At 47.4% G+C, this 14,726-nt stretch overlaps 1 protein-coding gene across 1 annotated transcript; it reads left to right on the top strand.

Moving 5' to 3' along the window:
- Positions 1 to 852: 852 nt before the first annotated feature.
- FOXA1 (forkhead box A1) lies at positions 853 to 7,360 on the top strand. The gene is made up of 2 exons (XM_014054256.2): positions 853 to 1,240; positions 4,362 to 7,360. Exons 1-2 carry the CDS (start codon positions 1,169 to 1,171, stop codon positions 5,589 to 5,591), a joined length of 1,302 nt encoding a protein of 433 aa, XP_013909731.1. The 5' UTR covers positions 853 to 1,168; the 3' UTR covers positions 5,592 to 7,360.
- The last annotated feature ends 7,366 nt before the right edge of the window (positions 7,361 to 14,726 follow it).

The raw sequence follows: 14,726 nt of genomic DNA, 5'->3' as shown, positions 1-14,726 counted from the left end.
TTATTATGTTTTTGCGGGTACCACTGGGAGAAAAAGGGAGGAGAGCTATAATGTCTATGAAAGGCTGCGTTTTAGTGTCTGGAGTTTCCCCTTTGCAAGGAGGGGCGCTTGATTTTGTTGAGTGCCCAAAGCCGCCTCTTGCCCTTCGACTCGGGCGGGAAGAAAGCCCCGTTTCTTTTATTCACCACTGGAAGGACCGGGGGGGGGGCAATGCTGGGCACCCAGTTTGATTCTGCTGCTGCTTGCTGTGCTGTCCCAACAGCAGCCGCCGCCGCCAAAGTTCAAGATGAACCGCTTTTGCTAAAGAACGGCAGCCTAATACAGCAGCCATTTGCGCCTAACTCTAAAGGAGAAGCCGTCCAGAATATGACCCGGGGCTCTTGGCTTGGTTTTAACGGCAGCCAGCCACCCGCCCTGCTCCCCTTCTGGAAAGAAGGGTCCGAGCCAAGAGGGCAGCTCCTACGCAGGGTCGTGCGTCCGCCTTCTCGCTATGCTCTTTGAACACAGACAGGAGTGCCGCCTTTCCCTGGAATTGCCCCCGCCCTCACAAGCGGCAGCGGGCGGAGAGGAGGGGTTAAAACCCAAAGGCTTGTCCTCCTCCTCTCCTTCCTGCCTCCCCCTCTTTTTCTCTGGGTTTGTTTCCCCCCCCCCGCGCGCGCGCTCTCTCTCTCCCGCCCCAATTCTTTTTTTTTATCTCCTCGGCGCTCGCTGTCCTTTTCTCCCCCCCCACCGCCGTCCCGCATAAACCAATTACACCGCTTTGCAAATAAAGAGACGCCCCAGGGGAGTTGCAAGCCGAGTGGAACTGCCTGCTTTGCAGGTGCATCTGCGGCTTGGTAGGTGCGAACGTCTTTGTGCGGCGGACAAATGGGGAGGGGAGGAGGAGGAGGAAGAGGAGGAGGAGGAGAAGGAGGTGGGCGCTGCTTTGGCGGCGGCAGCGGCGGCGGCGGCTGGTGCAACGTAAGATCCACCTCAGCTCAACTCCGCTCACATCCCAGCCGGCACTTCCTCACTTTCTCGAGTGGCTCGCCGCCACCCAACGTCCCTGCTTGACTGAGCCCTCCCCGGGGGCCGGCTTCTGCTAGACTCGGGGGGGCTCCGTTTTCTGACCTCCCTCGCGCTCGCCAAGAGGGGACTGAATGGTTACACCGCGCACGTTGACTCCAGGATGTTAGGGACTGTGAAAATGGAAGGGCACGACGCAAGCGAGTGGAACAGTTACTACGCCGAGACCCAGGAGGTGAGCGGACCCAGGGGTGGGGGGATGAGGGGTGGGGTGGGATCCGAGAACTGGCCGGGAGGACTTCAGCCAAGAAGGGGGTCTTTTCCACTCCCGGGAATCGAGCCTAACCGCCAGTTCCCGACGGCTTTACTAAATCTGCTTTCTCCAGCGTTACAGCTGGCTGCAAAGCCCGGGAAGGAATCTACACAATTTCCAATCGTCTCACGGGGCAAGGGAGGGGGCGGCGGAAATGCGGGCTGGGGGGAGATCAGTGGCAATCGAGCCGACGGGGTGGGTGGGAGAGGTAGACGTTATTGATCACCTCCTCGGATTACGCGTCGAAACACGGCGGAGTTCTAACTCCCAGGTCCTCCCAACCGCGCCAGAGTCCCTCCATTGAGGGCCTCGGTTTGTGTACGTGCCGGGAGGGAACAATCATCAGGACCCCCCCCCCGCGCGCGCCATCCCCCTTGGGCAGCAGTTTCACGTTTTGTTGGTCCCCTTCCCACTCCTCACCTGTGCCAGTATTGTTCTTTAACTAGCAAAATAATCATTTTTGTGTGTGTTTGTGTGTTTGTGTGTGTGTGTGTGTGTGTACTTTGCCGCACGCTTCTTTCACGGAGTTGTGGGGTGGAGGGTGGGGGTGGAAGGGTAGAGATTAAAAATAAAACAGAAATCAATTCTCCCGGAGCCCGGCGGGTGGCGCTGTCGAGAATACGATCCGTAACCAGGAGCCTAACTTTTCATTGTCCATTCATGTCCACGTTCCTTATTTTACAATATGCTCCCAAAGGACTGGGGAAAAAAAGGATCAAAAGCGGGCAAAGGGACAATGAGGGTGGAGGAACCTGTGAACCCCCTAACCGGGGGATAAATGGAGCCTTTTGGTGAATAAAGGCGGAACGTAAAATTAAAAAGCTGCAACCCAGGAAACGTAGCCCTATAGGGGGAGAAAAAGAAAGCGACGAGATGAGACGTTAAAACAGTCCGAAGCGCGTTGCAAGGAACGGGGTTGCTTTGCGAGGCTTGGCCGGAATTAGCATCCGGGTTTGCTGCGCGGCCAATGCGGCCAGGAGCCCACCGGCCCCATTTGGCATCGCCCCTTTTTAGAGGGGTTTCCGATTTAATGCTAGGAAGGTCAAAGGGGGCTCAGAAATCATTGGATGCGTCTTCCCGCCTCACCCGTATTCCAGTGGGGTGGGAGAGAAAATAGAACGAGGACCACCCTAGGCGAATATAGAGTCTTGGATCGGCAAACAAGAATTTGCCAGCTCTCCCTCAACTTAAATCCTGCTTTATACGGAAGTATTTTTAGACTGAAAGGAATTTGGCACATTCCTATTACTTCCGTATTCAGTTCAAAACGCGCGTAAAAAAACTGCATGTGCTTAGGAAGACATTTCCCCCCAATTCATGGTAGACGGTACTGATTTTCTGGCTGGATTTGATTCCTAGAATTTGAGAAAAAGCAGGCATCTTCCCCCACCCGCATTGACATTTCCGCCTAGGCAAGCTCTATTGTGGACATAGCCTATCATTCAAATATCACCATTCCTTGACATATTTCCGCTAATACAAAACTATAATCATAATAGTGTGGGACGGTGTAGTCCGCAGAATATAGCTCAAATATAGGCGATGATTACAAAGCTAATTAAGCGACCAGTTTATCAGGCGTAATCTTTCCCGCACAGTTTTCAATATGGGGCGATAAAGTAAATCAATGTTTTAGTAATTGGATTATTTTTAAGGGGAAACTTTAAGCCTTTCCAAGGATTATTGTTACAGCGCCTTACGGCAGGGTCTTTAATTTAAAACCTCGAAAAACGTCGGCGTTTCGACTGCCCTTTATCACTTAATCAAAACTTCTAGGTTGCAAGGCAAAGAGAAGAACGTTGGCCCTAAATAACAGGATCATTTGTTTGATTTTGGACATTTCCAGGTCCCCTGCCCCGAAGTTACCGTCCATATCGTTTCCCCAACGCCCCCCCCCCCGAAGGAGAAGCCTAGAGGCAGCAAGCGAAGGAGCGCGAGGGGGATGCGGGGCTGAGAAAAAGCGGCGATCTCGCTTTCTTGGCTTCGAGGTTCCGTGGCGGATAAGAAGGCCTCGGCTTCTCTTGGGCGCCCTCGGGGACGGTGGGGAGCTGGGAAAATCCGGCTTGTGTGGTTTAGGCCGCTTGCCCTTCACCATTTCCCTTGTCCGGGGTCTGCGCGGTGAGTGGGGCTGGCCCAGTGGGCCGCCTGGGCGTGAAAAGGGTCTGCCTCGTTCTCTTCAGAGGCGACTCCAGTGAAATCTTCACTGCCCTCAGATTTTGAAAAGAAAAAAAACTGGGTGGGTCTTCAATGAAGCCACGTTTCCCAGGTGGGAAACGTGTTTGGAGGCTCCCTCCGATTTGGGGACTGGAAAGTTTGGGGACCAGGAAAGGTTGCTGTTTGGCCCAAAAGGCGGTGAAAATTTGGGCCTTGCAGGTTTCTCGTTTCCAGCCTGCTTCCGCCTTGGGAATTTGGGCGGATGTTTTCCACATCTCTCCAGATCTTTAACCTGGGCGCTTAGTCGAACCCCTCTTTAAAATCTCAGTCGCAATTTGTGCAAGGGGGATCCCAGCTCTGCAAATCTGGCTCTGGGCAAAACTTACTTTCCTTTCTGAAAAGGGAACCTGGGCTTGTGGGTGCCTGTGAAGCCACCCATCTGTACTGCATAAATATATGTTTATAGTACCCTCAGCTCCCTAATCAACGCAGCCAATGCAGCCAAAATGTTTATATCATTATCATTATTATTATATTGGCCTAAGTATTTCGGATGCGTGCCATTTCTTACAGTGAATAATACGCATGTATGTTTTCTGCCACTTCCCCGGTTTTCTTTAGCAACCGACAGTGCGGAAACTAGTATCCATTTGGAAAGCGTGGGGACAAAGCTGGGCATTGCTTTTCTGCGGAATCTCGCGCTTCAGAAGGCTGGGTTCGCTCACCTTTTCTCCTTGCAACACAAGGATGAGCTGGAAAGGTCGGCAGCATGGGGAATACATTCTCCAAGGGGAAATTCGGGGGCCACATGGTGGGAACGCGGGACCATATGGCAGGGCAGGGCGGCAGGGTCCGAAGAGCCCGTTTTTAACCTGTGCTCCCTCCGCAGGCCTATTCGACGGTGCCAGTGAGCAACATGAATTCCGGCCTGGGCTCCATGAATTCCATGAACAGTTACATGAGCATGAACGCCATGACCACCAGCGGCAATATGACGTCGGGCTCCTTCAACATGTCCTATGCCAACCCGAGCCTGGGGGCCGGCTTGAGCCCCGGCGGAACCGGAGCCAGCATGAACAGTATGTCAGCCATGGGGTCGGCCCTGAGTCCCGGGGGCATGAACGCCATGGGCGGCCCGCAGGCTTCGCTGAACGGACTGGGCGCCTACGGGGCCATGGGACCCTGCATGAGCCCCATGGGCTACGCCTCCTCCAACCTGAGCCGCGGCCGCGACGCCAAGAGCTTCAAGCGCAGCTACCCGCACGCCAAGCCGCCCTACTCGTACATCTCGCTCATCACCATGGCCATCCAGCAGGCGCCCAGCAAGATGCTGACGCTGAGCGAGATCTACCAGTGGATCATGGACCTCTTCCCTTACTACCGCCAAAACCAGCAGCGCTGGCAGAACTCGATCCGCCACTCGCTTTCCTTCAACGACTGCTTCGTCAAGGTCGCCCGCTCGCCGGACAAGCCGGGCAAAGGCTCTTACTGGACGCTGCACCCGGACTCGGGCAACATGTTCGAGAACGGCTGCTACCTCCGGCGCCAGAAGCGCTTCAAGTGCGAAAAGCAAGCCGGGGCCAAGGGCGGCTCGGGCGGAGGCGAGGGAAGGAAAGACCCGGGCGGGGCCAGCTCTCCCTTGCACCGAGGCCAAGGCAAAGGAGGGCAGCTGGAGGCCGCCCCGTCCAGCCACAGCGCCGGCAGCCCGCAAGCCCTGGACCAAAACGGGAACGGAGCCGAGTTGAAGCCCTCCGTGGCCGCGGCGGCGGCTGCAGTAGCAGCCTCGGTCCCCGGCGGGCCCGCCTTGGCCCCCTTGAGTCACCCGGGCCACGCGCTGGGACCCCACGAGCCACAGCTGCACCTGAAGGGCGACCCCCACTATTCTTTCAACCACCCCTTCTCCATCAACAACCTCATGTCCTCCTCCGAACAGCAGCACAAGCTGGACTTCAAAGCCTACGAGCAAGCGCTGCAATATTCCTCCTACGGGGCCTGCCTGCCTGGCGGGTTGCCCCTCAGCAGCGCTTCCATGGGCGGGAGGGGAGCCATTGAGCCCTCGGCCCTGGAGCCCTCCTACTACCAAGGTGTGTATTCCAGACCGGTGCTGAACACCTCTTAGCCGGCCGGGTGGGACTGGAGGGTCAAGCGAGCGGAATCCTCCCTCCCTCCCGCCCTCGTCTGCGTCTCTCCTTAGATCTCTGCCCAAACTGACCGTCCGCTTGCCTCCGCCCCCCCCCCCCGCCTCCAGCCCGCGATCCGTGCCACGGAAAACCGAAAGGCAAACGAATCACACAGTAAGCGAAAGGACTGTTACTTTATTCCCGGGGCGGCTCGGATAAGGCACGCCGCCCGTGCGTCCCATTTCTCCAGTTTCGGCTTGACCAGTCCAGCAGATCCCAGCCCGGCTCTCCTAGACGAGCCCTGTATATGTGTATATGTATATGTATATGTATATGTATATGTATATGTATATGTATATGTATATGTATATGTATATGTATATGTATATGTATATGTATATGTATATGTATATGTATATGTATCTATACATACCTCCCTTGCTTGACCACTGAACCAAGCAAACGAGGCTTCCATTTTGAAACTCATAATTGGTTGCGTTTCCCCTCCTTGGAAGCAATCTTGCCAAAATTGGGTGGGGCGGGGGATTTTTCAATAGGAAAGGGGTTGCTTGGGAAAAGCCGAATCTGGACCCTGGAAGCCCGCGCCGCTCTCCTCCGTGCGTGGGTGGCTTCTGGGAAGCCTCTGCGTTGGGGGAGAGCGGGGGTATTTCCCAGCCCCGAGAATGGATGCAGTAAGTCGAAGTTGAGCCCGGACTTACTGGCCTGCGTGTAGCTCTTCCCGGTCAACAGGTGGAGAGTTGACATTAGGTTAGGAATCCGGCCCTTTGAAGGATGCAGCGCAGAGAGGGAGAACTTGCCCCCGTTTTGAGACTTAGGGAAAGGGCGTTCGTTTCACGCGCTGCTGGACTCGCCCCCTCCCCTCCCCCGCAGACACATTGACCCCAGGGAAGCACGGGTGACAGGTCCCGAACACCCCTTCCCCCCTTGCCTTGTAAAGGGACAGAGCACAGATGGCAAGTGGAAGAGAGAAAAGGGGTCTCCTGCATTTCCAATGGGATCTGGATAGGATACAGAACTGTACAGGTCACACAGCCTTTTAAGGCATGTTACTATTATTTCAGCTCCCCTCCCCTTCCTCCCCTTCCCACAAGCTGCTACTAAGGAGTCTCCTTCAGCATCAGGAAATCCCTTGACTACATGGATGACTTGGTTATTTAATCTCGGAGTTTCCCCCCACCCCACCCCACTCCCCCTCCGTGGGTTCCAGAACTTTAGGACTATTGTTGTTCGAGCCCTGCGTGGAAGAATATTCTGAACTGGGAGATGCTCCGAGGCTGCTTTCATCAGATCATTCACCACCTTCCTGAATTTTTTTTTTGAGGTCGCTTAATTCTATCCTACAGTTTGTTAGCACGTTCATCCAGTGTTAATGCACTTTCTTCAGTTTTTACATGATGTTTCAGCGTAGCCAGACGGGTTTCTCCCCTTCCCCTTTTTGGTTCCCGTCCTCCCCCCTCCTTCCATTTGCCTTTACAATATTCTTAATTTATTTGCACGGTTTATACTTTCTTCTTGACAGCTTGAAAGTGCTTTAAATAAACGGTTTTAAAATGACACACCATTTTAAAGAAAATAGAAAAAAAATCTTAATTTTATAATAAATGTGATTGTAATTGAAAAAAAATGTTTTGATTCTTTTGCGGTTTTTTTATGAAAATATAAGCCATGGAGCATGTTTTTCCCCCCTCTCCTTTTAATTTTTTTTTATCATTTCCAGTTAAGGACTTTAAATAAATCAAATATTATCAATGAATGGATTTTGGTTTTTCTTTTACTTTATTCCATTATTGAAAGAATATTTACTTCTAGGCCAGTTAAAAATGAACCTAGAGTTCAAAGAGGAAGACAGGGGTAAACAAAAGGAATTGTTGGCAGTTTTCCCCCCTCTCCAGGCAAGGCAATATATTAGGAGAACAATGACAGAACCGTGACTTCTGTCACCTTATTCCAAAGAGTCACTTTATTAGATGTGTAGTAAGTATTTATTAAACTTATTGAATATCAGACAAATTCTACTATAAATGTCACAAACTAAAATATTTGCTTTAATTAAAAAAAAACTGAATTAGGGATTTCCGTACAATATATCTTATTTTCTTCAAGCACACCAAAGTTTATTTCAGTTTGAAGGCAAAGACTTATAGAATAAACTGATCTTTAGCAAGCGCAGTTTTAAGAGGAAAGTCTCCTTCCTTTCCTAACTGATTCCTTTCTGTTATTTAGGAATTAAATTCTAGCAATTTCATTACTAGAATGAAAACTTGGCATGAAAAATACCTGTAATGGTTGTATCAATGGGAATATTTTTATTGATTTTCCTGGAAAATGAAATGTGTTGAATGAGTTCTGGAATCATAATCACTGTCTATAATATTAAAAGGGGGGGGTGTTACTTTGACTTTCTTCAATGGACTGGGGCTTTTTTCAATCTAGAAGTAAATTCTAGAAAGGGATTCTTGGTGATTTTTTACACCCCCAATCCCAAAGAACAGAATGCTGTTTATTCTGAACCTAATCTAATTGTATAGTTCTGAAGGCTAACACCTTAGTGGATAATGGCTATTAGCCTTGCAAACAATTCTGCACAAATACAATCTGCCGCATTTGACGCAAAAGGTTGTGAGTACATTTCTTAGGAGGTTTACTACTAATGGAATGTAACTCGCCATGTTCGTGGGGCAATAGGAAAAGAGTTTAAATTCTGTTTCTGGTGCAATTTATACCTCCCTTGAAATGAAGTACTCACAATATATTTAGGAAATTAACTCTTATGGAAACAGGGGTATTCATATGTTTCCCAGCGCATGCAGTGCTTTTATTGGACCAGCTGGTTAGCATGTGGTCATGCTTTTTGTACATTTGTGGTTCAGGACTGTATATGTTTATATTGAGGTTATAATGCTGAACTAAACTCTTGGAGTAAAAAAATAAGCATTGATGTATTTATCCTGCCATGAGTGTTGATGGTGCAGAAAGCAGGCCTCTGTTTGGTGGAGCTTAATCTGTATTCATGCTATGCTGCAATCCCATTTAATGAGTTTATTTCCATTGAAAAATGTATTTGCCTTTACTATTGGAACTCAACACCAGGACATCTTCCTTGGCAAATAAATCTCCGTGAATTCCATGTATCCCATGCATGCACAGGTCTACATCCTTAATGTTTAAATAATTCCCCTTAGAACTAAAGAAAGAAAGAAAGAAAGACCCATTCAGGTGTGTTGGGATAAAGAACAGAATTTTGTCAGTTGTTGCCACTACGGTATTATGCGTACACCTGCCCACACACATACACATTTGTGTCTCTTGCATGCACACAATACTGCAATCCTATTCCTTTCCAGAGAAGTAGTCCTATTAAGTTTGGCACAACAGTAGAGACCATATGCCAGTTTACTTACACATAAGCCCTATTGTACACAATAGAGGTTTAAGCTGCTAACCGGTATTGGGCCCAACGAGTTTTTCTTCTCTTTCTAAATCAATTGAAAACCTGATAAAAAATATATTGTATTATAAGCGTAGTTGCTGCTGCTGTTGCCGTTGGGGCAGAAGGTAAGTCTCTTCGCCCTAGAATGCAGCCACCCCAGAGGTTCTTATTTATGGGGCTTGGATCCTACTGCTCTTCTTCAGTTGTCCTCAGGTATAGAATTCTTTATTGGCGTGTGATTAGACACACGAGGAATTTGTTTCCGGTGGGTAAGCTCTCAATGTACATACAACAATAGTGATAGAAGGGGAGGGGATTTTGGAAAGGAAGAATGGCGAGGGTCCACAAAGCCATTTACTTACACCAGATCCCCCAATTCGGCAGCACAGCCCCTCGTCTGTGTTTACTCAAAGGTAAGCCCTGTTACGTTCAAGAAAAGTTTGATTGCAAGAGGAATTCACGCAGGATTTGCAGGCAAGATGGAAGAAATAAAGACCGAAAACCAAAAGGTCACCACAGCATTACCTGGTCACCATAAAGAGACAGGTGCCGTTGTTCTCCCTCTCCTCGCTCTCCCCCTTCTCTCTTCCCCCCCCTCTCTCTCTTGCCTATTTTTTTTTAACTTTGACTGGCTTGGCAACCGTGGTAAAAATGGGGTCTTCCAATGCGTGCTCCCGTTCTCCCGATCCCTCCCATCTTTGCCGGGCTGCGTGTGATTCTGCACAGTTGAGGGACAGGAGATCTCAGCTGGAGCTCGCGCCTGGCTTTGATCAGCCCAACTCTCGCCAAGTCGCGGGCTTTCGCTCCACAGGGCCTTGGTGCTTCCCCCACCGACCCACCCTCCCGCAACCAGTCGGGGAAGACCCGGAAGCTCTTCGATCCGACGCGACACGAGGGATGGGGCTGAGCCTGGTCGGAGCAAAGAGGCTTCAGGATCGGGAATGGATTTGGAAGAGACGCTTCATCTTCACCAAGACTCTTCTCCCACTCCAGCGACGACCGACTTCCAGTGGAAAGAAGGGAACCAGCATTCATTTACTTTTAGGGGGAAAGGGGGGGGCTTTTCTCGAGACGCGGTCGTTCCCCCTTCCGAGTCAACGGGGAATGGGCCGTAACCTGCTTTCTTTCGGGAAGTACTTAAGAACCGCATCTAGGACTAACTTTGTGGCAGGCCTTCTCAAAAGTTAGTGGCAAGATTCATAAATTGTAACTAACCGATTTGGCTACTTTTTTAGGTAAAGCGTTATTTAATCAGGCATTTTCTGCTGGGCATTGTCTTAAGATCGCATCCTAAGAATACTTTATTATAATACAATAAAATAATTTAAAGTGAATGCTTTTAATTCAAGGCCGCTGGCTTCAGATGATTTAGACCGCGGGTCTCAAGGACAGTGCCAACTTGGCTTGGACCTTGAAAAATAAATGGCATAGTTTTCCTTCTCAGAGACATTTTTATCTGCTTTGCAAAACATTGGGGAGTTAGTTGTTGCAAAAGCGTTACCCACTTCAGTTCTTCTCCATCAAATGTCCTCTAGGCTCCCAACAACTATAATCTCCAGCCAGCTGAGAATCCAGCACGTTTGAAGTGTAGGAAGTGAAAAGAGGATTGCTCCTTAAAGAACCCACTTTCTGATGATGAAACTCAATTCTTTCAACAATGCCCAACCTTTCTAGATGGAGCGACCAAGAAAAACAGGCCAGGCAACCTGGTGACTTAATTCTGACCATTCACACTTTCCCCCCATTCACCTTAGCTTATTATTTACCGTAGTGAATCTCTTCCCTCCCCTCTTTTTGCAAAAAAATTAAGGAACTAAAAAGGTGAGTGTTGGGGGTTCAACCTTCAGTCTAGAATATAGCTTATGCAGCTTAGTTGGAAGACATGCTAGGAGCCTGACTAATAATAATATAAAATAAGGCTGTACGGCTTCATTTCTCCCTTATTATTGCAAAGCATACGGAGAAGAGCAGAAACTTCTATTGGCTAATGCCTAGCGTTTCAAGAGGAGGAGAAAAAAATCAATCCATATGTGACCTTTACTCTTAATCAAAGGAGTTGGAGAATAAGTAGATGCATGCGCCTATAAGTATCTTTACAGCCACGCGCACCTGCATATTTTATGGACTACGGTTTTATTTGCTTTTTTCTAATTGCCAGGGAATGTGGTTTCTTGATTTTTAGTGGATCGATATCCCCAGAGCAGTTAAGGAGACTGATTGCCATGGGGATATATTTAAGGTAGTTTGTGAAAGATGAAAAATTGTTAGAAAGCCTAAAATATAAACATCCCCCACCCACCAACTTAGCACAGAAATAGTGAATATAAATAGGAAATTATATCTAAGTCAAAACAGGGGTGCATGGAAGATGAGAGTTAATTCACTGCTGGGTAGAGTTCACAGTTTTATTTTTGTTTGTAGCGTTTCACTCCTAAAGCCATTCTTGCATATATTTTTATGTCACGTCAAGCCAGCAGAAGGAAAACAAAACTTTTTCGGTGGACAAACTTTCAGTTATCACCCTCGCTCTCTAAAACATTTTTTATTTAAAAGACAAAAGGAAAAGGTGTTCTTGCAAGGGCCATTCTTTAAAAATCTCATTTGTGGTCAATTTAAAGGTGGATATCTACTTTTCCCAGCAATGTCAATCAAGGCCAATTTCATTTTTGTGGGGGGGGGGGGATGTTGATCTACAGCGTCCCACAGAACGCCAAAAAGCTAGGTAGATTCCAGTTTCAGGGCAGAAGCTCTTTGACTTTCTTCCTGCGGATCCAGGAAATGTCTTTCCTTTTCAAATGCAATTACCGTCTTTAATAAGGCACGTGCTAGACAGCTAAAACTGTTGCCATCATTCAGGCTCATTTAACTCCATTAAACTCAAGCAGGGAGTAATTCAGCATATTACTGAAGCCTTTAAGAGAGCTAACTGGATTTTGGCTGGTGTAAAGAACCCAAACAATCAAGGGGGGGGGCGGGGAGAGGCAGGCAGGCAGGCGAAGGGAACGTTTATAACATTTCGGGTTCAGACCAGGAGATATGTTTTGGGAGCCGTTTCCCCAGGTAATTAATAACTTTGAAATTCTAAAATAAATCACATGCACCAGAAAATATCCCACTTTTTAAAATCCTTTCCAGATTTACTCATCAGACACATTTACAGTTTCTTTTTCTTTTAAAAAAAGTTAACAGAAGATAATTGAGTCAAGCCCCAAACCTGGTTATATAGAAACATCTTTTAAAATTATAAATGAACGTGTAAATGAATGAATAAAGTAAATGAAATATTCTTCCTTGAAAGAAAAACCCATAATGTAATTCGTTCTTCAAGCTGTAATACTCAAATTTAATTTAAACTTGATTTGAGAAAAGGGCTGAATAATCCACAAATTGCATTGGCTCATCAAATTAATATTAAGCTTGTATTTTTTTTTAAGTGCATCCAATGGTTTCAGGACGAATACACAGGATTAAAGAAAGATGCTAAAACAAGTGTATTTACAATTATTACAAATTCTTACATTTTAACTTATTTCTAAACCAACTTAATTTAAAGGAATATGTTGCGGGAAATATTTCAGAATTTTGGATACCTGAGCTACAAGGTGATATTTGATGTTAATTTACTGAACATGTCCTCCAAGAATATGATCCAAAGCCACCGATTTGGAAGAAGCATGATTTAAATCAGCAGGACAAACAATTTTTAATTTGGACACCAGTATATTATGATATATATAAGCATACAAAGGCATACAACAGTGTATTTTTTATTTATAAAAATGAGCTGGAGAATAGTTTTGAATGGAAGATTCTTTAAATAGTGACTACTTCATCAATACCAGTTTAACTACACTTGAACCTTTTTTGAGATTGCTGGAAAATCCTTTTGTCTTTTCCCCTTCCAATATGTGTTATGTAGACAGCACAACCTGTTTTTAAACATCACTTTAGCACAAATTCTTAAAGTTGGTCTACCATGGGTTCCATCCACATCCTATAGAAGTCAGGAAAAGAACCTTTTCCAGAGTTGAATGGATTTGCATTGCATTGAGGGAATGTACTCGGTATTTAAACGTGTGTGCCTTTACATTGAGCAGGACTGAATTGTTTGCAGTGAAAACAAGGTCCTGTGCCAAAAACGAGGACTCTTTAATACCCACATCCAGTAATGAATTGATTTCCCCACCAGCCTTAACGCAAAATGCAAAGTGTACAATGTGATTCCCTCATCAATACTGGAGAGCTATGATGTTAAACCAAAGTCGAATATTGTGCAGCTTGGCTCCAGGATCTTGCCCGTATAGACCAAGTTTATAATCTCAAAATACAGCTGATTTCAGTGGAATAGCCCTCTCGGGCAGAAGGCAGTGAGAGTTGGAAGCTTTCCTCAACTAAAGTAATATGCAACCTTTGGAACTAGGTTGCCTACCAAACAGCTGCATTTAGGTGGGGGGAGGAGTTGGGTTCTTCCTAGGAGATACCGGTTGCATTGCGGTGCCCTTCTTCTTGGAAGAAAGTGGTCTCCCATTCGGTGGGATTTAACTTCTAAGCAGCTATTTTAAGGACTGGATTACTGTAGAGGGCAGGGTCCCTTCCTCCGACCTTAAGGTTGTTGTTGTTTTTTAAATTGCTGGGTTTCCTACTGTACCACAAACCGTTCAAGAAACCACTCGGAAAAGTAGAAGGAGCGCAATTCCTCCACTCTGAAAAAACTACAAATCGGCCGCCGTTTTTCCCGGCAGGCCAGCAATGGAAAGCCAAGCGAAGAAAGAAGAACGACGAAATGGAAAGCCGCCTTTGTTCTCTCCGAAGGCTCTCTTTCTCTCCCCCCTCCCAACATTATTCTGCAGCCTGTGATAGTTAAGGTCAGATTATCCGAAAGCAACGTTTCTATTTCCCGGGAAGTGCCATTTTGGTCCCAAGCCTGGGAGACCCTCTCCTCCCTTGACGCATGTGTGCGCGCGAGCCCCTGAAAGACAACCTGGGCGTGAATTCCACGTTTTGAACTTTGGACAGAACAAACTACCCAGCTCTCTGGTGTTGCGCATTTCAGTCGGAATGGCAAACACCCTTCCTGCTTCCTGACACTTCCCAAACGTGTTGGTGCGGCTGAATTACTCGGCTTTGCGTCCCAGATTCCAAATCCCCCAGGCTCGTCACAGATATTTTCCCCAGGAAGCTGAATTTCTTCTCCATCAACTCTTTGGGGAAACAGGTTGCCCTGAAAAAAAAGGGGAACGCCTGCTGCCAGGTACCCCCCTCCCTGTGTGTCCCTATCAAAGCCTGCTGCAACCTTAACCGGAAAGGAACTCAAGATTGACAGGGGACCTGAGAGCCAACGTGCAGGTTTTGTATTGCGTGCAAAAGTCCTTCAAAGCTGCTCTGTCCGGGGAAAACAGGTCCCTTTCCTTCCCATTTCTTGTTAAGTCCAGTTACGTAACTAAACCCTAACCCAATTCAAGACAGGCTATCCAAAGCATATCTACTCAGAAATCAATCCATTTAAGATCACCGTTGATTATTCCTAGATAACTTTATTTAATATTACGTCCAAGTATTTCAGCTGAAGTAGTCTGGGGATGGAATTGATGGGCTGCGATCTTGAATGTTGAAATAGTCCATTCCACTTAATAGACCAGCTGTTTCTATCCGGATATTAAATAGGCGAAGTAGTGAGTCAACC

The sequence above is a fragment of the Thamnophis sirtalis genome, unplaced genomic scaffold, assembly GCF_051295495.1.
Source record: "Thamnophis sirtalis isolate CommonGarterSnake01/CBP01778 unplaced genomic scaffold, rThaSir2_p1.2 scaffold_1, whole genome shotgun sequence".
NCBI classification, from domain to species: Eukaryota; Metazoa; Chordata; class Lepidosauria; order Squamata; family Natricidae; genus Thamnophis; species Thamnophis sirtalis.
This window is presented reverse-complemented; position numbering and strand designations above follow the sequence as displayed.

What these genes read in the sequence shown, in the direction of transcription:
- FOXA1 (XM_014054256.2), top strand. Translation starts at nt 1,169, where the DNA reads ATGTTAGGGACTGTGAAAATGGAAGGGCACGACGCAAGCGAGTGGAAC. An exon ending in ACTACGCCGAGACCCAGGAG is followed by an intron (nt 1,241 to 4,361) that starts GTGAGCGGACCC and finishes CTCCCTCCGCAG; the next exon opens with GCCTATTCGACGGTGCCAGT.